We start from the raw sequence: 27,508 nt of genomic DNA on the forward strand, positions 1-27,508 counted from the left end.
AACCTACTGCTTTATTTAGCATTTCACATACTGTATAAAGTGTTCTGTATATACATCATATACATTATACAGTTAGAGACAGTGCAGTGTTTATGTTACAGCATCAAAATGCTCAGGGCTAACTTGATACAGTTCACATTTTGCATGATGAATATCCAGTGTTTAACATTCAGTCCAACTTCTCTGAGCAGTGCGACGCTGCTGTGCTCAACATTTCTTCATTTGACATCCCCAAAGAAGCTCAAACATGGATTTGGTTTCCTTCTAGTGACCATGTGTAGAAATCTAAGGCTGCTGAGTATGTCATTAATGAAGATACTACAATAAATATCAAGCCTTCATGTTTGTTGTGATGTGACACTCTTGTGTCAGGCTGGCTTCTGCCCTCTTGTAAACTGAGGTATATTCTCAGCTGCAGTGTTTCAGAATACACAAATTCATCACCCTGAACATGTTTTGGAAACACTCGGCGCTGATGACATGTGGCATGCTATTACGGAAATCATCACAGTTAATATGACCCATTTTCTTTCTTATGAAAGGCAATTTCTGTGACATTCTCCAAACCGACTTAGGCACTTTCACTGCATAACATCAGGAGTGTGTGTTTCCAAAGATCCTCTATGCAGAGTTGATGGAATGACAACAGCATCGCTTCATAGGTTTGGGAATTTCAAAAATAATAATAAAAGGAAAACACAGAAAGGCACTTGAGGGCACCAGATACGGCAGTGGGGTTCAAGGGGGTGACAAGTTTGACACTGTGGAAAATTGAACGTAAAAGCCTTTCCACTCTGCACACTGAGTTCTGAGCTGACTCTCACTCATAAAACACTGATGTGGTATGAAGAGCTAAAAATGCTACAAGAAGGCACAAGATCCAAGATAACTCCAACCTATGAATGAAGCTGTGGACTATGAAAGTTGTGCAGTTATAAAACCAGAACTGATCATCATTGGCTATGACTGACTTGTGTCGCACTTCAACATGAATCATCACATTCAGGAAATCCAAACCGCTGCTATATATTTAGAGTTATGAGAAAGAAATGAAGCAGTGTCTTCTTCACTGGTAAAATGTTTCCTTAACCATCGGGTCTTCAGGATATGTGTCAGGGATCAGTGCTCCAGGACCTTCTTCTAGGTCCTGATCCACCAGCCTCAAAGCATTTGGCTCATATGACCCCAGAGAGATGGACAAATCTAATCACCTTCCACGTTTACTCTGCCTGCTCAGAACAGTCAGAGTCGATCAGTGAGAATCTATGTGCTGAAGGTCTTCAGACAGACCTGATCCCTGAAAACCCAGAGGACCTGACCCAACAGGAAGTCCAGTCCAGGCTGAGTCCAAATCAAACTGCTACAAGTCTACAGTCTGTGCAAAAGTTTGATTTTGGTTTAATAACAAAATCAGACACAGCAAATTACTGTCCTCATCATGGTACACTCAGCCGTTACTAACAGTGTTAAAGGTTAAAGGAGATGATGTGTCTCAGTCAACAGTATTTGCTGCCTAAAGCCACACAGACACTGTGTGGATGAGGCCCAGCTAATTTTAGAATCGGGCCCAATCTCTGCCCGATTGGTTGTCGTTTGGCTTTCAGTTTGAGGTGACATCGCCTCATTAATTGCCTGAGCTGTTAACGAGCTGGCTCTTGAATGACTGGTTGGACTTCTGAACTTCAGTATAAGAGGAGAAGTATCTTACATTATGGCTACTAGACTGACTGAGACTGCTGTCTCGTGCAGAACAGACACTGGCCCTGGCTTCATATTTTTCCTTTTATTTTCCATTCATGGTGGACTTGCACAAAGTAATGTGCAAGTGAACTTTATTTGAATCGTCAACGGACCAAACGGAGCAGAGGGCTCAGTGCTAACATTCACGTGGTGTGCGGTCAGTCGATCCATACAGTGTGAACATGAAAGTGCAAAAAGGCTGATTATCACAACATACAACAGGGCCAGGCCAGATTTATGGAGAAGCTCTGCTAGTTTTCCTTGAAGGTAACATTATGTTTCATGAATGTGTGTCCATTTCTTCTGGTGTTAGCAGAGGTGCTGTCCCCTCACTACGATACACTGCAGGAAGCCCTGGTCAAACACTGAAGTTAGCCTGGCTCAGACAGAAAAACCACACGGTGTCGAGAGCCACATTAAACTTGCTGAATGCTTGCTTCATACACTTGCTTTTCAACAAAGCGTACACATCGACAGGCAGCTGCCGTGTTGTGTGTAGAGCTGTTCATGCTGCAGCTGCACGCTGCGTGATTTAAAAAGTGATCCACTGTCAGGGGGGTCAGGGTGGGATCATCACTGGCCAACACCGGAACATTTTCACATATTCCAGCCTCAATGTACAGAAGTTCACGTGGTTACACATACATGCTGCTGCCATCCTTTATGGGTTTAATTCCTTCTCGTGAACATACCGTGTTAGTTCCTGCACACAGCCGATGCTCTGAAGCCGTACAGGATATATGAGGTGGTTATAATGCACACATGAATGCCTGGTTAAAAGCATATCAGAGGATTACTGAAGCAGCTAATGGAGGTTTTCTACACATCATTTAGGAGCCATTTAGTTTTAAATCAGGCTTCTTTCTGACTGGTTTGGGGCTGAGTGGGTTAACTGATGCAAGAACACTACACCATCTTAAAATAAGGAAAAAGACTGGGAGCGACACACAGGTCAGCAGTCCATTCAGGTTTGAGGTTGTTGTTTGAATCTCAGTGTCAATTCTGTGACCTGTAAAAATATCTAGTCAATGTGTCCTGTGTGCCTCAGGGCTTTGTATAAATACGGTAACATCACTGTCTGAATGAAGCTTTTCTTAATGCCACAGTGGGTGTGGTGTAGCTGGAGAGCATTTCCCTCTCGCCTTCTGTTTGCCTCTCCTGTTACTTCCTGTTTCCATGTTTCGATCGTGGTCACGCAGACAGGAGTTGAGGTAAGTCCAGCACTCATCAGCTCTATAATAGTCCTGTCCAGAGGTTATAGCAGGCGGTGTTGATGACAGACTCCAGGTGATGATACATGGACACCAGCTGAGGAGGAGGGCTGCTGCTCGCCTGCGGCTGTGATGGCAGCGGCTCCCGAAATACAACCTTTAGACTCTGTAGGAGGAAGGACACGAAAAAGAAACGTTGCTGAGATGTTTGCACAACTATACTATAATAATCTATAATAATATAATAATAATAATCATATCAGTATAATAACTCACTGTTTTTCCAGCTTGGGTGTCCAGAAAGACCAAAACGAAGCAGTCAGTGAACTTCTGGTTCAGAACAGCCTGAAATAAGATCACAGGCATGGATACAGATGAGATGGACATTTTTAAAAGTGAAGCTGTCTACTTACAAGGATTCTTCCAGTGTGCAGCGACGCTGGCTCTAGAGGTACTTCTTCCTTCAAAGTTTTCTGTTCCTCAGAACTACAATGTTCCTCAACACAGAAACAATGGAGCCTCCTGGACAACTGAAGAACTGGACTGTGATGTTGTGTTTGGACAAATGCTTATGTAGGAAATATTTAGAAGGTAAGTTGTGATATCCTCTATTTTTCTAACTGTCAACAAATCCTGTGTGTTAATCTAAACCAACCTTGAATGTATCCTACGAGTGCTGAACAAGTGCTATTAAGATCCATTATTGTTCAAAAAGTATTAAAAAACACATCAATGAGCCACACTGTTGCACTGGGAGTATTACCATCATCACCATGAACACACACACTGTACAATACTGTATAATACTCAGAGTACCAAATGTGGATTAATCCACTGTTGAAAGTCCCCAAAGACAGCACCATTTCCTCCTGCTTCAGTAACGCTTGTTAAAAACAGCTGTTTTAGGACATTACAGAGCCTTTTCTAAAACTGAAACTCCACATCTGTGAAGTGTTTTGAAAGATTCACGTGAGAGTCACAGACAAAGTAGAGAAGTCAGAAAGTATTCAGAGACAGACTAGCTGATGTTGGTTTATTATTACAAAAGACCCAAACAACAGAAATAATATTCTAAAGGATCATATCAACTGGTTTGTAAGTTTTCCCTCCTTGAAAATTCTACAATAGTGTAAGTGCAAAAAAACTGTTCACTGTGCTGGCTTCCACAACTCCATCAAGTTTCAGGAGAGTGCTAATAGATGTTGAGTTTGTATGCAAACCAACAGCTGCCTGTGAAGCACAACACAGTGCAGCAATGTGAAGTCTCAATGATCTGATTGGCACAAAATGCGACCCGACCCCTGAGTCCCAGCCAGCCGGAGCTATTAAATCAGAGTTGTAGTGTATGCAGAAAGCCTCGTTATAGTCGTCAGGAACAAACACCACACCACTGATCCAAAATGGATCAGCAAACACTCTGAAGCGGTTAAAAGACACGTTAAAAAACGTGACAATGCAGCTGATGGAGAGCAGGGAAAGGACAGAGGCGAGAGGTCAGGCTGAGGTCACAGTCTGTCAGTCTCCAGATACAAGGCGGTCTTATTAATCTCCAGATTTCTCATTTACAAATTGAATGAATACTCTCAGAGGCTCTGAGAGATCCCATAATTATCCACCTCAAGATAAAAATAATCCCTCCAGAGTCTTTTTTTTTACATTTAAACACAGAGCTCTCACAGTTTTAAACTGACTCTGTTCTTTCAATATAATGACTGTGACCGACCATGTTTTACTTCACACACCAGTCAGAGACATGCTGAGGCTGACTTGGTGAGACTTAACAAACATCTGATAAAAACAAACCTCTAAAAAACAGAAAGCACCAGTTCCACGTTTCTGACGATGCTTCACTTGCTCTCATATAACAAGAGAATGGAAATAAAGAGCTTCTCACCAGATACTGGATGCCGTTGTCGTCAAAGTGTCTGCAACTCTGAGGGAACCGGTTCAGGAGGACTTTGATCAGGCTCTGGTACCAGGCTGGACTCATGGTCAGGAAGCAGTCCTGCAGCAACACATCACACTCGGACTTGACTCAGGGCTTCAATACACGCCACTGAAACAGCGACTGTATCCCACAACTGAACTTGTGTGCAGCAGGTGAAAGTTGTAGCTAACACGAAGGTTTAGAGGACAGGAAGCAAGGTTCATGCGGCATCAGATGTCATCATGTGCCCACATCTCAGCACGCAAAGTGTTTTTAGAATCAATCAGCAGAACAATGTTAATAAGATACAGGTTACAATACACCAAACCCTTATATTATCATTTACCAGGCCTCGATATGTGCACCCAGAGGTTATGTTTGAGTTGTGACTAAAGCAAAATGAAAAGCTTCAGTGGGAATCTTACCAGCTGTGGGTCAATCTCCCCCACCGAGCGGCTCTGCACAGCCTCCAGCAGCTCCTCCAGCTCGCTGAACGACAGCTTGGTGAGCTTCAGTTTGTCCAGGGCCAGGTGCTCTCCGTGAAACAGCCTCCTCCACAGGTTGTCCCTGCGGCAGTGACCCATGGCCTGCTCCACACTGGCCTGGATCTGTCTGCGAGCCGATGCCACCTCGTTGTGGAGCAGAGGGAACAGTGGGGACGGGTAAAGCAGCCCCTGAGCCTCAGGTCCACCCCCTGCCAGAGGGTAAAACTCATTGCCGTCACTAGGGGCCAAGGCGACCGCAGCTTCAGAAGAAGTTTCCTCCCAGAGGTCCTGCTCGGCACCGCGTGAACCGCAGGCCTCCGCTCGATCTGGGGGGAGCCGGCCTCCCAGCTCAGCAGGATCACGGTGGATCTGAGGAAGCTTCTTGAAACGGCGCATGTCAGCAGTGAGTCGGGGGAAGAGCTCCCTCTGACTGGTCATGATCACATAGAACCGCAACCTATAAATAAAAGCAAGCGATGCAGCTGATTTTGGCTCATGTTTGTTGGCTGTGTAAGTAACAACAACTTGCAGTAAATAAATACATGCAGATGAATCAGTCAAGTCTGGCTATTTTAACAATCAAACTCATTTAAAACAAGACTAAGTAACTTTTGCTAAGTCCAAAAGCCAAATTTCCAATGATAGAAAACAGAGAAAAGCAGCAAATCATTACGTTGGAGAAGATAAAACTAGCTGAAAGTGTTTGACATTTTGCAAATGCCATCTCTTAATTTTCTGAATATTTGCCAAATTGATTAAGCAACTAATGGTTTAAACACTGAAGAAAAGTGAAAAACACAGCGTGCATGTGCTGCATGCAAACAGCCTCTTCCCAGATTGCATGTGGTGACAGTCACAGTGTTACAGCCGTGCTGTGCTCTGGGCTCATCAATGACTGTTATTATTACTCAGTATTTCACTCTTTATGTCTTCTTTAATCTGCTTTCTCTTTACCTCAACAAATGTCTCTCCCCATCTGACTGCTCCTCGAATGGAGCAGCATTATGGCACACCACCAGGGACACGTCAAAGTCATCGTGGTGGTGCAGGCCCTCCAGATCCTTGTAAGAGCCCGAACTGAAGCAAGAAAGACGGGACAGGTTTACAGGAAGCAGCTTCTGTACGGAGGAAATAATCATTGTGTGATCCTGATGTGTTTTACCTGTTCCACAGCGCCACTAGTGCATACTCGTGCAGGTCAGAAGTCCCTTTCTTGTTGTCAGTGGTGACTGTAGTCTTGGACATGCGAAGCGGCTTCATGCCGTAGGTGCTGGCGTGGTCAGTGATGTAGTTGTACAGCTGGTGAGCCGTTATCATCCCCGTGGAGACGGAGAAGCTCCCTGATGAACACAAGGACCAGAGACTATCACCAAAATAATCACAAGATATCCAAGTTCTTCCTGCCCACCCACAGCGCTTTAAGACCCTTCATGTGAAGACATAAATACCTTTGTATTCATCTGTATGCAAATATCTACCTTTAATCTCTTCAATGACTCAGAAAGGCTAAAGCAGGGGTGACACACAAATACATACTGTGATACAGAGAGCTAAACAAATGAAAGCAGTTAGGACGCAACTGATCTCTTTTGTGTGGCAGTGAAACTATTAGAAAGGTTTTCATTTGGTCATTGGGAAATACTAAAGTATGTTTGTGGCGTACAACATGCTGAATATGGAACTACCATGTATGCTCTTTGACAGTGACAGAGTGAAATCTGTGTATGGAGGAAAAGCACTGCTGTACTGACCTCTAGGGGCTGAAAGGTCTGTTGAACCCCTGACCACCCACCTGTGATGTAATGTTGGAACACGGTGTGAAGAGCTGTTCTGCAGAGGGTGGGGACAGGGCATGCAGCAACCACTAGATGGCAGCGCAAGCAGGATTATTCACATTACTTACCTCTAGTGCTGGGTAGCCCATCTGGATACGTTACGGGTACCGAGTGAAAAGTGGTTGCACCAAAAAGTATTTAAAGGCAGCACTGAAAGCTTGGTTAGATTCTTAGGCTCGTTTATGTATTATCTGTTCGGACAGTTTCTGATACTGTGAGTTAATCACAGTATTCTGATACTGTCATTTGGACGATTGTCTAGACTGCAACTTTACACCAAAGTCACCTTGGAAGACGTGGTTGCGGCCAAACTTGGGAATGTCTGGGTGATGGGAGATGAAGTCGTCCAGGAAGTCTGTGAGCTGGTAGCCCTGGCGTAGTGTCATATGGCAGCCGACCAAGTACTGGTGAACCACTCGCAGGTGGAAGTCGTAGCTGAAGGAGTGAACATGCATCAGGTCCCTCACCTTATCGCACTCCTCAGTGAAGAGCATCGACAGCTAAAACAGGGGGGGACACAGTCATTACCAGCACAGAATGGCATGAGGTTCTGTAACTCCAAACTCAAGCCTGGCCATTTTCATTACACAGATCATTCTGGAAAATGAATAGAACGTGGCAGACACAGCCTTCTCTCAGTGGTTATCTGTGGAATCATCCACTGGTGAACCTGCTTTGCATTTGAAGGGCTACGCCCTGCCGTTCCAGCTGCTCCCAGCTTTGACTGCTTTGTGCGGTGCACCTTAAGGCCCTGCTGCTCTGTGACTTCCATTGCTCCTTGGTGAGAGCCTTTTGTAAGCAACTTTGATATCAATCAGATTCATAATGGCATCTTATTTAATTAAATCCAACATCAAAACAGGGCTGACAAAAGCATTAATTGGAAATGCAAATAGCTGCAATGAGCGGCTACGGTGTGCAGTTACAGCACAAAACGAGTTTAGAGGGACAGCTAAATGCTGATCCTGGTTCACTTTCATCTGGACCACTGGCCTGGAACATACACAAACAGGTCTTATTAAATCAAAGAGCAACGAGAACTTGCACAGTTCTCTTTAGCTGGAGAGAACGTCTGTCTTTTGTATCTCTGTGTCTGCAATCTCTTAACACCTTCCTGCCTCAATGTTCGTTCAGAAACTAGCAAAAGGGCAGGAGACTTTCACCGTCATCACTACCCCCACCGCAGAGATAAGAAAGACGAATATTCTTTTGGTACAGAGAAATGAAAAGATGAATATTAACTTTTCTCTCCCAGGTGGTGTTCCTGCTGTCTGCCAGACAAATTAAGCGTGACCTCTTAGCCTGCTATCTATGGAGCCAGGAAGCCACTGGGACTACAGACATTTCCAGCTCAGAGGTACGTTTCCTGTGTGTGTCCTCTTGACTATCAAGCTCACATTTATTATTTCCTAACCTCTAATCCCAAACTATTCATGTTCTAACTAATTAAACGGCCTGTGTATCTCTGACAAGAACAAATTGTTCCGGGGAGTTGCAGGGCCGCAGCTTGTCTCCTGTCAGCCTCACTCAGTGGAAGTGAAGTTAATGACAGTGGCTACATTGTTGGGAGAGTGTGGAATCATCTGGGGTCATCCAAGAACAAGAGAACATACAAAGTCGCAAAAGGTGAAGAGACAAGAAAGGTAGAATAACAGAAGAGCTTAAAAATGATGACATCCGCTGACATTTCACTTTGAGCTTCTACCCCTGCCTTTTCTGTCCTGGAAAACAGAAATATTTCAATAGACTTTATACACATACAATCTTTGTGTGTATGTTGCACAAAGGCTGTGATCTATGATGAGCAATGTGTTCATCTTGGAACTCCAGCAGCAGGATTTAAGTGAGCTGGAACTACCTGACCTTGACCTCACCACTACAGCTGTCTACACGACTGAAAGCAATGTGTGACAAACCTTTTCACATCTTTCTTGGATATCAGTTCTTTCACTATATTTTAACTATGGTAGAAGGATGATTGTAGTCATGTAGTGAGGACTGTTGCAGGGATTTTTACAAACACCAAGGTCATAAGTCAAGGGATGAAATATTAAACGTTACAAATAATGTGACTAGACATCCACAGACCACATAGGTGTTGTTTAGGTGACGATGATACATTTTACCACATCTGATTCCTTAAAAGAATATCTGTAGCCTTACATTATGAACATTCTACATTTTTTAGCACCTAATTTCCAAAACTAGGTCAAACATTAGTTGCCTGTTTTTATCTTAATGATGTGCTTTTCTATACACAAATCAGAATGTGAATCTAACTGTGTAACTGTGTGAATCATTTCATTCACTACTTGTGAAATGCAGATGTTGAATTGGAAATATGCTTTAAATAAATTGTGAAATATGATTCACATTTTAAATCTAGTCTAAGAATACTGGAATCAGCCTATTAACTACCCATCATATGTACATGTTTTACTCCAGAATGCACCTCCCCCACACTGCTACAGAACACTTCCTTATCTTTTTGCACATCCAATCACTGACTGCACTCAGCAGATTTGTCTAATTTCAGCTTGTGGGAGCATGTGCATAGAGTTAGAAGAGAAGAAGAACTGGAACTGAACCCTGGGAAACTCTGCATCATTGTGTTCACTGAGACATGTAGTCATTGACACAATGTGATCTTGGATTTGAACCAATTCAGTAGCCAGAAATCCAACAAGAGGAGAGTGTAGAGTGCAGAGTCTGTCAGAGCGGAGCAGCAGCAGTTTTCAGCCCTGTGTTATTCAATTATTGACCCCTTAAACCCAAGAGATACTGGAGCTGATGTAGGCCTGGGAGAAAGTCCTAGCACCAGTCAACCCCCTGCTACCAAAGATGCAAGAGGAAATATAGCAACATGATCAGAGAAAAGGCAGAGGGCACGACAGTGGTTGCACGGACACTTAGAAAATCACAAGCTGAGACACCCACGACACCCAAACCAGCAAGCACGGAGACGGACGACCTGTTGAAAGTCAAGGAGGAAAAGGAAATCACAAGAGAGTTTGACTCGGGCCTGAACCTCAACAACAGAAGATATTTTCAAACCTGACCTTTGCCCAAGTAAAACCAACCTTTGAGATACTACATCCAGCTGACCCTGGAGCTTGCTTTACAGTCAAGCTGTACGTTGTGACGACTGTAGCTCCCACAGGCATGAAAGAACACTTCAATAAACACTGACACCCATAAATTCCTGAAGAGACAACAGCACAGACATGTAGATTTGGAAAAGAAGAGACCAGGGCTGATGGCAGCAAGCAGAGCGGCAGGGAGGGGTGAAGCCTGATTGTAGTGAGACACCCCTCCCTTGAGAATGGCTGGGACATACCGCACAGTCAGATACTGGGGTGGCATCTGGGAACGGCTTGCAACGAGGTTTGGTGAGGAGGCTGCCCTGATGGAGAGATGACATGAGGTGGGACTAGGCAGACACACAGACACATGGATGGAAAGGCTGAAGACTGAAGAGATACTACGAGGATAAAAAGAACATGGTTTCTCAAGCCTTTTCCAAACGGCAAAAATGCAATGAGACACACGTTACATACACACATTAGAGCTGTGGACCATGGAGGTCAACATAAGAAAATCATGTCTGTTGTATTCACATTTCACAGTATCTGGAAGGGCTGAACTGAATGTTTGACTATGTGTCTGTATATATATATATATATATATATATATACTGTACATGTATATATATACATATATATACACACACACACGCGCACGCACACACAGATAACAATGGGCCAGTCCCTCCTGTAAGGGTGTGGGGGTGAGCTGAACCTATCCATCAAAATAAAAACACAAAAAACAAAACACAAACATGAATGAATAAAAAAATCAACACACCGGTATACATGCATATTTTCAAACAAGGCAATCCCCTATACATGATATCTCCTCGTATCTGATTATTTACCAGAGCTTTGTCACAGCGGGAGTCAAACAGCTTTGTTTGTGCTGTAGTAAGACAAACGATGTAGCTTCCTGCATGTGTCACTGTTATTATAAATGCTTTTTAATGTGTGGGCTGTGGCTTTTATTGTGAAACAATAGCACATAATAACACGCATATAATGACAACAGAGGTATGGAGGTTAGCTAACACATGCTGGACTCATCAGTAAGTCTATCACAAAATAATATTTAGGTTTTTTTTAACTGTAAAAGACAAACACAAACAAATCAAGACAATACAAGAACAGCGAATACAGGCCAGTATTTCATCAGGAAGGAACAGCACAGGATTATGTTTGCTGTCACGTGATGCTGGTGTGTGCACGAGTCTTTGAGCTTGATGGATGTAAGACAGAAAATTAAGAGAAAGTAAATAATTGAAAAATAATAAAAATTCACACTAATACTGATGGTTACCCTACCTTTTTCAGACCCTTATAGGAGGGGGCTGGCCCACTGATGGCTTGATCCCTTAAAAAACTGCTCCCAGACCCCAAGAAGGTTTATTAGGGACTGATAATCAATTCATTTGCATGTGGAAAAATGAAGAAGTTGACCCGGCCTTCCTTCTCCATGCACAGTTCTTACTGTATGTAATTTAGTACCATCATGTGGTAAACGAGTGTTAGAGAGAAAGAAACACATGAGCAGACAACTAAGAAAGAATGAAATGAATAGAAAAGAGGTGAGTGTGTGAAGCGATCAGAGATATAATATTTATATGTCTGAAGACCAGGAGCTTATTGTGGTTATCAAGTATTTTTGAATAATTCATGACAAGTGTGCAAAGATGAAGAAGTGACAAGAATTGATAAATAGATTGTAGGAGGCTATCAGTGTAGAAATAGTAACAATGACAGACTGATTATTGATTATCCAGAGAGTGATGGAGAAAATTTCGGGTTCTCCTTGTGTTTTTGGTTTTTACAAATTATTTTTTCAACACTTCTTGCTGGGAATACTGTTTAAAATGTATGAGGACATTGCTTTTGGCCTGTGAGAATAATAAAAACAAAAAGAATCTGGATCATCACATGTCACCATGTGGGTTAGCTGTAGGACAGACTTGTTTTACAGTTCGAGAAGCTACAAAGATGACAATGAATGTTAAAAGCTCTGAGGCGATGGCTGCTCCACAATGTTACTGGATCACAGAAGTTGTCTAGCAGAAATTCAATTATTGACCATTAATCCATAATCAACCATTTCCCAGCAGACACTCTGACTTGTCGCAGTAGGAAAAGCACGTGTGTTACTCAGACTAACACTGGTCCTGATTTACTCAAGTGTCCCAGTGAACCATGACAGTGAGCCAGCCTGAACAGAACCAGGACCCTGAACCTGAATTCATTCTTTTTATTATTCATAGCTGCTTTTCTCACTGTGACACTCTGTGAAAAAGGCCACTGCTGTGGGTTTATAGCTTCATATTTAAGTGACACCTTTATGTCATTTTAATGCAAATCATTTTCTAGATAGTTTTTATTTATCTATTAATCAATAGGCATTATTTCAGTCCACATGGTTTTACATATAATGCTGGACTGACAGTGTCCACATTAGACTGACTCTCAATTTATAAATAAGACGATTGAAGACATTGCTAAGTCAGGCCTGGTTTAGTCAATTTGAGGACATCCTCAGCACACACAGTAGCTGGAATAAATGCATCCTTTCTGCTCTACTCACTACTTAAACCCTTTTGCCATTACACTGTGCTTAAAGCCAGCTTCTCTTTTATAACAGACAACCTCTTACATCACTTTGGAGACATTTTGACAGGTGCCAACAGCAGTTGTGCCTAATGAGTGTCACTCATACATCAGAGGAGACGCCCAGGTGACAGCGTTGTTCCATGTTTGGACCTTTTCTTCTCTGTGACTAAACAAAAACCCAGCATCCCCAGCAGGAAGATGGTATCATATATAAGTAAAGAACAGACATGTGAGTAAAGTCACAGCAATTACTGCATTTCTAAGAGCTGATGGCAAGACTACCAATATAATTAACACTGATTCAAAGCTCCATTGAAGCTCCATTTGACCTGAGTCTGAAGAGCGATATCAGAATCAATACTGGCTTTCTGGGCCAAGTATGTGCGCACATGCAAGCAATTTGACTCTGGTTTAAACATTGTACTCAGCGTAATTGCATGGGAAATGAGACATACAGCTCAACAAGGACTGAAAGACAAAAAAAAATAATTATACAATGCTTTATCATGATACTCAAAGCGCTGCACCTCAACCACCACCAATGTGAAGCACCCACCTGGATGATACACGGCAGCCATTTTGTGCCAAAACACTCACCACACATCAGCTTGAGGTAAAGTGGGAAGGAAACACTGAGCCAATTGCACAGGGGGATGATCAGATGGCCAGATGGAAAGTGAGAAGCGAGAGGTGCCATGGGGTCTTTAATGGCCACAGTGAGTCAGGACCTCGGTTTAATGTCTCATTTGAAGTCCAGCATCTGCTACACCGAAGCGTCCCCGTCATCACGCCGGGGTTTTCATTAGAATGAGAACACTGCCCCCCTACTGGCCCGCCAGCATCACTTCCATCATCATGTTACTTTTCCCAGGAAAACTACCATCCAAGTAGTAGCCAAGCCCACACTTGCTGAGCTTCAGTCCTTCAGCAGAAACAAGATACATACAAACATATACCTTGTTCCTCAGGGCAGAATATTCTATAAATACGATATACATCTATTGAATATTGTTTTTTATTGCCCACATCAGATACAATATAATTTAAAACAAATGATGCTGCTGCTGTGACAGTAGGCAATGGTTTCCTTTATGGAACAGTAACATATTAGCAGCTTTCCAGGCTTTGGGAATTATACTACACTATATCGTAAGAAGGTTAGGTTAAAAGGGTGTTATCGAATGAATTTCTCAGCAAAAACCCTGATGAAAACAAAGTCTGACCTTGGCATGTCTCTACCAGTCCTGGGGATCAGTATCAGGGCTGATCCAAGCATATTTTAATGGATCAGTATTGGCAGGGGTGGGAAACGTCTGGCCTCCAGGCCATATGTGGCCCATGAGACGGATCTGGTTTGATCAAAAAAAGCAACTGAGAAATACAAAAACATTCTCTAGATAGCAATTTTAGATGCAATATGTCGCGCTTTCCAAGAGAAACGGACAAACGATTGTTTTTTTGTTGAAGGAAAAGTTAGTTTGTGGGGACGCGTTCGCAGTGATGGTTAAGGCCGATCTATAACATTACAGCTCGAAACATGCTAAAATAGATGCGTGCAAGGACAATGTTAACACTCTACAGAGGAGTTTGGAGCAGCTTTCACCAGATCACATTCTGACAGAAACTGTGTTATGCAGGCAGGTTTTGTGGTGAGGAAGCTGAAGCCTCGTTCACAGGGAGAATTTGTGAAGCAGTGCCTTGTTGTCACTGTGGAGCTGCAGTACACAGTAAAAATGTGCAAAGCTCCTTCAGGCATTTGGCGAGAGATTTCAGGACCTGAAACGTGAAACAAAAGAACTGAACATATATTTTACACTGCTGAACCAGCTGACGTGCCTGACAACATGAAAACTATGAGCTGCAAAGCAACAATGAAAAAAAATGTTCTCCACCCCCGGGATCAAATCTGAACGTGACTGAACATGCTGTGGTTAGTCTGCCTCAGCCTGCTAGTGTTGCAGCATGCTGCCCCCCTAATAACAGCCAGACCAATATTTGGACAATTGACTCTGTTCTGACACCTAGTTCGGCAAAATACATGGATTTTGCAAAGCCTCAAGGATAACGAATCTTCTGATCCTCTGCTCTTATTAGCAAAGAGCAGTATACAAAACGTTTAGGTAGCAGCTTCTCATTTTATTTTCCTGAGTCACACTGTCCCAGTTACACGTTCATTCAAATCAACAATTTAAGAGGCTCAACTGAAGTTTGGAATCAGGACCTTCAGTATTTGGATGAAGTGCTGGTATTTTAACGTGTCAGACGTATTTCATCAGCATTTTGGTAAATGTAAGTATGGATCGGATTTATCATCCGCTACCCAATATCAAAGGACTCCAAGGGGATTGGTCCAGACAGGAATTACGTGACGTCATATTCCTCTGCCAAGCAGTCAAAACACCAGGTGAGGTCACAGTGACACTGACCTTTGACCTTAGACCACCAAACTCTAATCAGTTCATCCTTGAGTGCAAGAGCCAACATTAGTGCCAACTCTGAAGAAATTCCCTCAAGGCGTTCCTGAGATATCACATTCACAAAGAATGTATGGGTTTTCAGCTTGTCCGTCCGTACGTACAGAAAACCAGAATTCCTCGTGGTCAAGGCTGTCGCCAGCATGGAGGCATGACAACTGGAACGGGACATCCTGAGTCTAAGTATCTTCTCCAGGTGTCTTCCTGGGGTCACTGGCTAAAAGTGCTTTAACAACTGTCCTTCGAGGGAGAGGAGCTGAACTCGGCCTAAAAATGTTGTTGTTCATTGAATTAAAAAGTCAATGAAAGAGTCATTTTAGAAAATGCAGGTCAGAGTCCTCTTGTAGTAAGAATTGCTGACATATAATCATTGAAAATTTTTCTTTTTTTATTGTACCTCTAAGTAAGAATAATGGCCAATGAGGCATTTTTCAAAATAAATGACGAAAATGCTCTTCCACACTTCTGTTTTCTCTGCCGTACCAAGAACGAAACCCCCAAAACTGTGGAACATACTGAACCACGGCCTCAGTGTTCATTTGGTAGTATGGTACCTGGGTGTGTTAATTAGAAACAGCATGAGAAAAACTACACAAAATACCCCAGTGAGAAAAATCTAGACACTGAAAGACAGCCACTTCAAATATTTACACTTCATATTACCAGCCAGCCGTCCTCAGTTCAGCATTAATACACAGAGAGGAGGAGTGAAAGAATGAGAGAGGGAAGATAAGTCACTGAGCTGAACCCCGCAGACCTAAGCTCTGACAAATATGTGTGGAGTGACTGCCATCACAGCTTCACAGAGACCAGAACTGTTCAGTCAACAGAATTGTCCAAGTAAAGATCAACAGGAACTGTAATGAAACGTACTGAACGTGAATGCTGTAACTTGTTCATGAAGACAACAAGCACATTGCTTTCATTCTTTTCTTTATGTTGTTGTTGACCAAACAGAATTTGGCAGGCCTTTCCTGTGATGCACTTGATGTTTTTAACTTGGATGGAACTGAATGAATGTACTAAAGGATCAGTCTGGCATCATTTTCTAATTGTCAACATATCGAATGAAAAGACCCAAACCAGCAACTCACTCAAGTATTTTATGTCAATCAAATCGTGATAAATGTTCTGTCATAGAGCTTCTGTGGTGTCCAAAAACTGTTAAATACATAGTTGCACTGGGTGACATGTGTGCGCGTATTGTGTGTGTGTGTGTTCATGGTAATAAAGGATCATTACCATGAACACACAAACACACACACATATATGTATATATATATATATATATATATATATATATATATATATATATATATACACACACTGCATATAGTATGAAAATCTTCTCCATCAGCTCATTAAGACCCTGCAGCCATCTGAAGACAGCAGGACACTGATTAATTTGCAGCCTCTGACTGTAGTGCTGCGCAGGAGTGTAGTGCCATCACACACGGCACTCAAGTGAAAATGACACCAGACTGGTCAATGAGAATACTTAAAATTCAGTATTGTGCTTTTCTATGTGGGAGATGTCAGATTACTGGAGCTCATTAATCCTGTGCACCACAGCATCCTTTCTAATTGACAATACAACAACCAGCAGTTCAGATGCAAATGCTGCTGCATCACATTGTAAGGTATGATACATATTACCAACTACATTGGAAATATAGAATTATGACTGAAATAGTGTCATATAACTGCTTCACCAATTCTTTTTTTATAATCATTGTACTAATGAACTGTTAAAAACCCACATCCGCCTGTCGTGCTGTGTGTTCATGTCACTCTGCACCATCCAAACACTTCTGTACCCAGGTTATGTGAACTGACACGTTTTTATGCCGCCCTGCAGTTTTTCTCCTGTAAATCCAGTGTTCTTGTATTTGTTGAAACAGAGTCCTCTTGTGTGCACAGAGCAGGGACTAACCCACTGTTTCTGCACAGCTGCTGATTCTGACTGACAGGATGGACTGCTACCTGAAACACCACTCTGCGTGTTGTTCTTGTCAGTTTTGTAAGTTCGAGAAAGTCAGCAGCAGCTGAGCTTGTTGCGGGTTTAAATACTGTCACTTATATGGATCATATCATGTATCATACTGTCTGTTCTGCGATCATGTTGTAAATTCCACTCAGGTTTCATGAATATAGAAAATATGATACTACATCCGTCAGTTGTTATTCTACACATTAACACACACGTGAGCAGTGAACATGCCTGCAATCAGGATGCGGATGGAATAATTCTCAATCCAAAACAAATGTCTCAGTGTCATGAGCTCTCCTTCCATCCACCTGTTATGCTGTTCACCTGTCTGAAATCTTTGTCATATACATGCATATGAGTACAAAGCTGATAAGATCACACCAGCTGTAACTATCTGCAAATATGACCTTCATCAACAGACAACAACCCAAACAACGAGACATGACAAACTATTAACCTGACCAAGTAACCTCTTTTTCAGTTCAGTGTAATATCACCACAGCAGATGTAGACACTAGGGAATCCCACAGCAAGCACCCATAGCACCAACAACAGAGGCGAAATTAAACTAAACTACAGCAACGACCCAAAAATCTACATCATAGTGATGTGTACTTGGAGCAGATTACTACTCTCATCATTTACGGGCTTGGCAGTGCAGACAGACATTCTGTTGGAAACTGGACACTTACATTGCTGATTACATCTTCATTTCTTGTCCTGACCAGCTTCACGAATGGTATACATCAGCACTTCTCAAACATTCTTTCACCACTGACCCCCCAGTACACATTATGCCCATTTATCAGGATTTTATTATCCCATTCTAGGATTTAAAGTTATCCCCATATTGGGAGAGTTAAGCTGTCTTTTAGGACCAAACTGTAGAAATATCTACACTTAACATGAAAAGGTTACAGTGAGCAACATAAGTGGAGACCGTTATTAGAAAAGCTAAAAGAAATACAGATTGAAGAAATCAATCTCCAATGCGTGGGGAAGCCCTAAAAATCCCTAAAAAAACCACTGAACATCCAAACTTTGAGTCTTACTGACCCATGCAATCTCCTCCAAGACCCCTGGACACCCAAACAATAGCCCTGGAACATTCTAAAGAACCCCTGGAACCCAGTTCAGCACCCCTAAGTCTGCCTCAGGGTCCCAGGTGTCCCAGGTGTGCAAACTGTAAAACCACTAGTATGAAATGAGATCGGCACACTTCACATGTGAAATTGAGACATTTACATCATTTAGTGGTTCATTTTCTGATAGTCTTGCTCTCTTATCCTCGTTTCCACGCTTCCAACCCCAACAGAGGCCAACAGAAGAAAAGACACAGCTTAGTGCTGTGTATCCATACAGCAGCGCAGCATCAGGCATTTACCTGGGAGTTGACTGTCTGGCCCATGGGAATACGGGAACACTCCAGTGCATACTGCTTCACACAGAAGTAACACCCCTGGCAGAGAAAGATGGCAAACACATGGTTATTTATTAAAAAACAAAACAAAACCACTGTTAAAGTGTGGCTGAGCAGTTGATAAATTCATCCACAGGGAGCTCGGTACACTAAACTCTGGGTGTAGAGTAAGTTTACTTCTTCATCCAAACAGAAGAAAAGTAATTTAGTGTATGCCCTGCAACGCAGTGAGAAATACACAGACTTATATATCAGGGAAACAAAACAGCCGTTAAACAAACGCATGGCTCAACACAGGGGGGCCAAATCCTTAGATCAGGACTCAGCAGCTTACCCCCACCTGAAACATCAGAGCACTCGATGCAGGACAACAAAGTACATATTGTGGACAGGGAGGAATGGATTGAAAGAGGAGCGTTGTCTGGCTGTTTTTATCTACGACACCACTTATCCCCCACCTACAGTGCTGAGCTTCCATCCCCTCCCTGGACAACTATTCACAGTTGGCCTCATGTGACAACTCTGAGTGTCGTTTACACTTGGCCTCAGGTGACCAAACAACTCTAATGACTGCCGTTACACAGCCAGGAGCACTAATGATCCGTGTGGTATCAATGACCCTGATAATGACCCTTCAGTGAAATGCCTGGGACTCCCCTCCAGTCAGTCAGGACTGAAGAAGCACTTTGGATGAGATGCAAAACGTTTTCAACTTTCTACAGCCAAGTCTTGATTCAACCCTCCTTGGATGTCACATGGTGCAATACCTGAAGCCATTTTTTAAACTCCTGATCATTTGAAAGGATGCTTGAAGTCTGTTAAAGGTGATTTTCAAACTGCACTGTCGTACATGTCTGAAGGAAGTCACTGTAAAAATCTATATTATGCTCCAGAAAATTGTTTCCTTTAAGTTTACACTTAGATGAACGTGCTTAAACATGAAAAGGGCCAACTGATTTATTGCATTGTGATATTAGCAAATATGTAAGGATAGTGAGTAGCGTAGTGATGCTGAGTGTCCTTCATGTTCTCACCTGAAAAGCCAGTTCCATCAACACGATCCCCCCTGGCAGCGCCCTCTGGAGGTGATATGCAGTAGTGCCAGATGCTGTAGTCTGCAAAGATTAATAACAAAACAATCATACAATCATGGTTTGTCAAAGAAAGGTGGTTGAAGGCAAATACAGCTGGTTTATAAACCATGCTGCTGATATTTTCTGCTGTTGTTAAATTTCTTTAAAGATTTATATATAACCATCGACCACTGTTGTGAGTAGGGATGAGCACTGTTTTTATCAATGCTCCTTATCAGTCTGGAATCAATGTGGAATAGGATTTGAATTTTTGTATTATTATTATTATTATTATTATTATTATTATTACTAGTCATAGTAGTAGTGGTAGTACTACCATTATCATTATTTACTAGATTTTTTTATATAACATATCTATCTATATCTAGGCCAGCAACAGCAATGTTTAGTCCCAATATAAACTTAATATCATCTTATATCTGAATAGAATAAATAACATCAGAACACTGTGTGAAATTCAAAAACAATGAAATGTTGTTGCTCAACAGCTGTTAGATTCTACATGTCTGTGTAAAAGATGCTTCCCACTGATATGCCTTTCTCATTACAAGAACTTGAAGCCATCCCAAACTCCAACCAGTCGTCTTCTGCAATGCTTGACCTCAACCTTACCCTGACACCAACCACTTATCTCTGCAACACCCAACCATAAACCAATGTAAGCCCTAACTCCACCTGCGGAGGGCACTGCTATGATAAACACCATTGTAATGGGTGGGGGGACACTGCTAGAGTATAACTGTCATCACCCTAAGTATAACATTATAATATATTCCACTATCATTCAAAATATGTCAGTACTCTTTTTCGAATGTAGCATCTTATGATTAAGACCCGCAGGATGGTAATTCTCAGGTTTTAGGATCATTCATTGGACGTGTATACAGAGCATTCCAAATACACTCCTAAATTGCAGTTTTCATCACAGTTTGAGAAACATGTTGTGGTCAGCTCTATGCGGTGCTGGGGTAGAGAGGCATGCAACACCTGCTTTTAAACCATACGAAACATGTGGATATGTCCAAAAAACACTGACACAGACTGCAGAAGAGAGAAGGACAGAGAAAAGTGGCTGCATACGCAAAACCAAATGTCCTGCTCTGCTAATCTCACTCCCTGGTTTCATCAGATAAAAAAAAAAAAACAGACCTTAAAATATACCCAGGGTTCTTTCAAATGTAGAACCAGTTCCAATTCAGAACCAGATTTCGGGGGCCAGCCTTATTTGTGAGTTGCTGAAATTGTTATCTGTGTGCCACAAAGGAAAACAACTTCTAATCCAAGTCCCCTCACACTGATGTGAGCAGCAATGAAAAGGTTACCACTGCCTGACAAAAAAATACACCGTGTTTCCTGAAAGCCCTGCAGGGAATTAAGCGCTGTGGTCTTTTTTCATTATTACAATAACACACACTCTATAAGCACTGCTGTCTTCAGAAGCATAAATCCAGCTACCTGGGAAAAAGATTAAAAATATATACAGTGAACTGCAATGCACCAGCTTTCAGTGCATGAGGTCAAATCTTCGAAAAAGTTAAAGTGGTCTTCTATTGATCTCTGCTAGCAAGCATCTGGCTTTGACTCGCGGCCCTGCCTTCAGTCTGCACGGCCTGCCTCACTCAAACCATGTCCCTGTAGCAGTACTTCAGTCACAGCGAGTGTCTGAGTTGCCTATGGAGAGCAGCAGCTCTGCTTGCTTATGGTGTTAGATATTCCTGCTGCAGGTTGCTGATAGTTTACATTGTGTATCTTCAACAGTGCTTCACTTAAGTGTTACTACTACTAATTTAATCCCAGCTTCTAAAAAACATATTCAGAAATTGAATGCAGTTCATGTGTATGTATCAAGAAGGCAATTAATGAAAGTGAAAATAAGAAGTAAAACATCCCGAGGATGTCTGTCTGTGGAAGAACTGGACACATGGACAGTTGTTACTACTGTGTAGCCAGGCTCAATCACTGTGTGTGTGTGTGTGTGTGTGTGTGTGTGTGTGTGTGTGTGTGTGTGTGTGTGTGTGAGAGAGAAGTCTTCAGAGAATAAGATTTCTGCATCTCTGAGGTGAACACTAACCTTAGGGCTGTCCTCACTCTTCTGCTTTACATAAGAAAAAGACATCCTCCCTTCTGATGACATGGAGCTCAGCATGGCAGCACGAGCCCGGGCAATGCTGTAAGAGATGAGGGGTGGGGTGGAGGACATGGGTCAGATTGGCTTTGCTGAAACCAAAGAGGGCTAGACCCGAGGGCTGATGGTCCACAAGCAGTGCACAGCCAACCCACAAGACATAATTCAGAGAGAGTCACACGGTCTGAGCCTAGAAAGTGACAGGCAGGGAGCACAGGCATCTGTCCTGCATCTGCTCCGATTATATCAGCCATGGGGCAGCAGAGCTCCGAGGTCAGAGGTCAGATGAGGATCAAAACACACATGATGACTAATAGATGAATGCTGCTCAGGATGGAGGAGGAGAGGAGAATAAGGGACTGGCAGAGATGCAGAACTGAAGTGATACATTTTTAAGTTTCACACAAAAAGCATGGTGCAGATGCAGAACAGCACTTTGTGATGCTGTGTCGCACAAACCATCCATTTCCTAATGGAATGGTCAGGCAGTTCATGTATTTCAAACAGCAAACCAAAGGCAGGCTGTTTACGCTGCTGTTCGAAAAATGCCAAATTGGATGAAATCAGTGTAATACTTAAAAATGAGTTACATTTCAGCTTCTGTGTCTGGTGCCATTAGGATGTGACATGCATGATGTGTTCTGCTTTATAGTGCACTGCAGGGTGGTTCCACATGCACTCCAGCCTACTTTAACCAAGAAGAAGACCACCATCATCATGACGTCATGTGCCAACCAGAAAAAAAAACACTGGCAGAGACAAGTAATGTTTATTAGGAGACGATACCACCTGAAGGCAAACGATAAACCATTCTTGCTTATACCGACCTGCGAGCTGGAGACTGAGGCCGGACCTGGACCAGAATGAAGCCCATGCTCTGCAGATACTGAACGTACTGCTGGAGGAAGGTGCTGGAAATCTCAAGCAGCCAGGGCTCTTCCTTCAGTCGGCTGGGCAGCATGTCAGCTGAGTCAGTGCTGTAGCTTCGGTCCCGCCCTGACGCTGTGGAGTCGCTGGAGCGATGCCGTTTCTGGTGCACACAGAGCATCATTTCAGACATTTGCAGAACAGTGTGCATCACACACACGCCCAATGGAAGCGTCTCCAGTATGCAGACCAGACTTTGTGTCTTTTTGTGTATATGGAGCAAACAGAATATACCTTAAACTGTGGCTAAAAGCCAGTAGGTTAAACTTGGGAGCTCTGCTTTGGGAAAGTTCTCTGAGTAAACTGGCCACAGATGAGCAGAACAACCCAAGAACACAACAACTTGCTGACAGACAGCAGTGGTAGAGGAAGCCCTCAGACTAAGGGGGGAGGCCTTTACCGGTGTGGGCAGCTCAGGGGACTCCGGAATAAACAGACAGATGTCAGCAGGCAGACAGACAACAGTTTCTGCAGCCAGAGAAACACAACGTCAGGTGCAGGATGAGTTTATGGAGAATGTGGAGGGACTTTTGGTTGGTCTCAGCAAGGTTCTAGAAAAGGTCTTCTCTGAGCTTTGAGGAAGGCTTGAGTCCTTTCTCTCCGCACCTCACGGTTGTTTACCATGATGACATGTTGGAGTTGGGGTGGGCGATAAGGCCAAAATCTTCTATCAGTAGTCGTGCAGTCTTTGTGGAGCTGAGCAGTCTTTTTAAGCACATTCATGGCAGCTGTTGAAATCTGGCAAGCCTGTGCTGTTTGTGATTTTTCATGGACAGACCTTAGAATTGCATATGCTCTTTTTTTTTTGTCCCCTCAGTGATGTGGTTTGGCTGACTTAATCAGGCTGTGATCTCACACGGACAGAACGACAGTTAGCAGCTGAGCTGAGTTTCTGTCCCGAGTTAAGGAGTCGATTCATCTTGACAATTGGACTGGTGTGGTAATAGCAGGGATGTGGGTGTTGTCATGGTGAATTTGGAGCTGAGCTTAAAGGCAAAGCTCTTGACTTATCAGTAATCTATTCTAACCCTCATCCATAGTCGAGGCTGGAGAAAAGGATACCTGGGTTACTATACAACCTGGACCTAGAGGAGCAGCAGAGCATGGGGGGGTGGATGGATTGATGGAGGAATGGATGTATGGATGGATGCATGGGTTTATTATTAGAATTGCTTAAATACATGAGAATAAAATTGTCAGGTATATTTTTAGGTGGCAACCCTACCTATTTCATTCAGGGATGATGCACATTGTTTAACATCTGCAAATGCAAGAGTTTTAGCTAACAGGCTAATTTTTAAATGCATTAGTCATGTCAACAATAATAAATAATATTATCAAAATCCAAAAGGGTGCTGCAACAGAGAAGAGGCTAAATGAACAACTGTTCCAACCTTGGTTACAGTTTTTGTTGCTGGTGAATAGTAGTATGTAAAGAGTGTGTTAATGCGTGCTCTTGAGTGAATTATTGAGTCATGAAATCACTTTCTATAGACATCAGTTAACCAGACACAACCTCTTCTTCCTGGAACGGTAGCTTTTGAGTCAGATGGCAAACATACCTTCACTGGAGGCTGAACGACCTGTTCCTCTTGGATCTGCTTGCGGAAGATTGGGTCAAAGAGGAGAGGGGTGGCACAGTAGTGGACCAGCCTGGACGACTGCTTCAGGGTCTCCAAATCCGTCCCCTGTTGAGACATCTATGCTTATTATCACTTAAGGATAAGATGGCGACACTGCAGAGCAACGTCGAAAGAAGTGGGTTGATTTTGCATTCAAGAATAAAGCTTCACATTGTAGCTCATCATAGTCAGAGTGTGCAGTGTTCGTAGGCGGCTGCGACATCAAAGATTTTGCAGATGGACATTAAACTTGGCATAGTAAGTACAAGGACTTGACATTAAGTTCCAAACCTGACTATGATGCAGTCAGATCACATCCAACAGTTAATTTAGTTCATTCAGCGGCATTAAAATTTGCTTAAAACCAAATGTCAGAGGAAATGGCTGTGGGCTCTGCTGGACCCGGGTCAGGCTGCAGACCTCCTTACATGTTCTTGAGTTGAAATATCAAATTCGTAAATTTAATGCCAACACGTAACCTCTCCTGAGATGTCACTGCGGTAGACAGAAACCTTTTTAATTAGCTCAGATATTCCCCACTTTCAAACAAGGCAATACTAAATGATTTCCCCCGAGGACTCAACTGTAATTGTAGCTCCTCGAAGCCATAAAGTAGTGAAAGGCACCATTCCCCCTGGTTTCGTCAAGTACAATTAGCTAGATTTGACATTTCACAGTACAGGAATTTAATACTTAGACTTAGTGACCAGATCCAATTTGTTGTTAGACTGTTCACATTATGTTTCTTAATGCGTCCCACTTCTAGTCCCATTCTGAACTTGTCACTTTTCTCAACAAAGCCCTGAAGCAAATATGACACCAGGTTTCCAAAGAAGTTGGGACACTGTGTAAAATGTAAATAAAAACAGACTGCAGACATTTGCAAAACAACTGTGTTTACAGGGAACGGTTTTACGTAGTGTTCCTGAGCATGTAGTAATATTCCTTGTTGTTCCAGCCGAGTCGTCACTGTCCCTCTGCTGAACACTTCCAGAGCGGAACATGATTTGAGCTGTTCATGCTCCCATTAAAAACTAGAAGCATTTCCTCTGCATACAAGGGGAGTAAATTGCTCTCAGAACTATGACGTGGGGTACTCACTGAAATGGGCATGTTGGACTGTGCTGACCTCTGCTGCCAGGTCACAAACAGGTTCTCTATCTTCATCTGTTTCTCCATTTCTGTCAACACAAAGACAAAGCCATTACCCGTCCTGTCTGGAGCCTGACGGGTTCAACAATTATGCTATTATTATTAGCATTAATCTTATTATTATTTGCAGCAGTATTAACCTCTCCGCTCAGCAGCTTTGATATCCAAGAGCTGGCCTCCATGGCGGGCCACCACGTCTCCCTCCATCAAGGGTCGAATGGTGCAGACGTCTCTCAGAGCCTCGTCGAAGGGAAGCAGCTCAGAGGGGAAGTGAAGCGGAGCAAGACTTCGACCAGAGCTGCTCAGCCTGCCCTGCTCTTTACTGGGCAGAGGAGGAACTGCGCTACGCAGCAACGCATCGGGCTCCATGGAGGGGCTCAGGAATGGATTGGGGTCCTGGAAAGGAAAGAAAATCAGTGAAAAAGACAAAGGACATCAACTGAATGTTATTGAACTAAATAATGATAATAGCCCCCGTTAGAGTGGTGAAGTGAGGCTGACATTTTTCCAACCACATTGTACATGGTATACGGTATACTCACTACACTGTATAATAGTGTCAATGGGCATTATTATTGTTGGATATTCAGTTTCCACAGCATTGTTCATGTGCCCTGGTGGCTGTTGAGAGGAACTTTTGGGCAAGTTTGTTCAGCGAAGCAGCTCAGGGCCCAGATGCCCAGTGTGGCAGAGCTGGCTGCACACTGCCCACAGGCTGGAGGGTCAAACTGTGCACTGGTGCTCCCTCTGCTTCTCATCAGGACCATGACAGATGAAGCTCTGTTCAGGCAAATTTTCTGCTGCTCTGACTCTGCCTTCTGTCCGGACTCATTAGTAATGCAGCAATGAAGAGCAGGGCCATCGAAGGGAAAGGAAAAGTTTGGTTCTTTGTATTCTTTGAGCATGTTTTGTAATTGGCCGTAGGGGGAAGGCTAAAAGGGCATTTGGTGTCTTCCTTTGCTGTAAAATGCTGCTCTAATAAATCTCTACTGCAGCCTGTTCTACACGACAATGTAGGAATAACACTGTGCGTGACATTTTTCTGTGTTTTTCAACCATTTTGTGTTTAAAAATCAACCGACTGCATGCTTTCTGTGTGACCAGATTGACATGCGAGGGGGTCCCTTGGGCAAAGTGAGCTGCTGGACCCCTATTAACCCATCTACCCTGACCCCCCCCACCCCCCCCCCCCCCCCCCAACCCCCCCCCCCCTTTTCTGTATATTCTGTACATTTTCATATGCTGGAAAACTATCTGGCCACAGGGTTTCTGTGCAGTAGTTCAATTACACACAAATTCATTTCAGAGTAAGCATCATGTAAGCACCCACTCCTTCTGCGCTCTGTGCTGCTGGGAACACATGAAACTAAAAAGCAGGAGCACTTGGAGACAACAGGGCCTGAAACAGCCCGGACCCCAATGATCTACCACTTGGCCCTCATCAAAGCAGCTGATATTGTGCTGTTACTAAAGGTGCATGATACCGGACAAATTTTCATTTATACATGTGAATCCAAACCATTTGACTCTCATTGTACCTGAGGCTCTGGGCCTGCTCTGCCTGGCTGCTGTTTCAGCCTTGTTTAACACTTGTTGTAAATTCCTAATTTCCCTAAATTCACCATGATATGTGGGCTGTTGTGGAAACAGATCACAGCAGCCCCACTTTGGGGCTCAGTCCCTGCTTTCCTAATTACAATGTTACTGATCTAATTGTTACATTTATTGGGTTAAATGAATTCTTTTCTTCATCACTCAAAGTGACTGAAAGTTACATTAAACACTGAGAAAAAAATGTCTATCCGCACAAATGTATTTC

The 27,508-nt window shown here is 43.0% G+C and overlaps 1 protein-coding gene across 6 annotated transcripts in view; it reads right to left on the reverse strand.

Moving 5' to 3' along the window:
- Positions 1-5: 5 nt before the first annotated feature.
- szt2 (SZT2 subunit of KICSTOR complex) overlaps positions 6-27,508 on the reverse strand; it is a 106,984-nt gene continuing 79,481 nt past the window's right edge. For 4 of the 6 annotated variants that reach the window (XM_041934546.1, XM_041934542.1, XM_041934541.1 and 1 more), the window contains 15 exons: positions 25,830-26,085; positions 25,639-25,718; positions 24,478-24,603; positions 22,816-23,018; positions 21,935-22,031; positions 19,804-19,884; positions 18,734-18,808; positions 10,536-10,601; positions 7,485-7,698; positions 6,526-6,703; positions 6,318-6,440; positions 5,304-5,820; positions 4,846-4,956; positions 3,228-3,296; positions 6-3,117 (listed from right to left, as the gene is read on the reverse strand). In XM_041934546.1, the coding sequence (XP_041790480.1) occupies positions 2,974-3,117; positions 3,228-3,296; positions 4,846-4,956; positions 5,304-5,820; positions 6,318-6,440; positions 6,526-6,703; positions 7,485-7,698; positions 10,536-10,601; positions 18,734-18,808; positions 19,804-19,884; positions 21,935-22,031; positions 22,816-23,018; positions 24,478-24,603; positions 25,639-25,718; positions 25,830-26,085 (2,340 nt within the window). In that variant the 3' untranslated portion in view covers positions 6-2,973. Of the gene's footprint in view, positions 3,118-3,227; positions 3,297-4,845; positions 4,957-5,303; positions 5,821-6,317; positions 6,441-6,525; positions 6,704-7,484; positions 10,401-10,535; positions 10,602-18,733; positions 18,809-19,803; positions 19,885-21,934; positions 22,032-22,815; positions 23,019-24,477; positions 24,604-25,638; positions 25,719-25,829; positions 26,086-27,508 lie in introns of those variants that run through there. The other 2 variants (XM_041934543.1, XM_041934545.1) reach the window with 2 other exon arrangements.

Source organism: Chelmon rostratus, chromosome 4 (assembly GCF_017976325.1).
Source record: "Chelmon rostratus isolate fCheRos1 chromosome 4, fCheRos1.pri, whole genome shotgun sequence".
Lineage (NCBI taxonomy): Eukaryota > Metazoa > Chordata > Actinopteri > Chaetodontiformes > Chaetodontidae > Chelmon > Chelmon rostratus.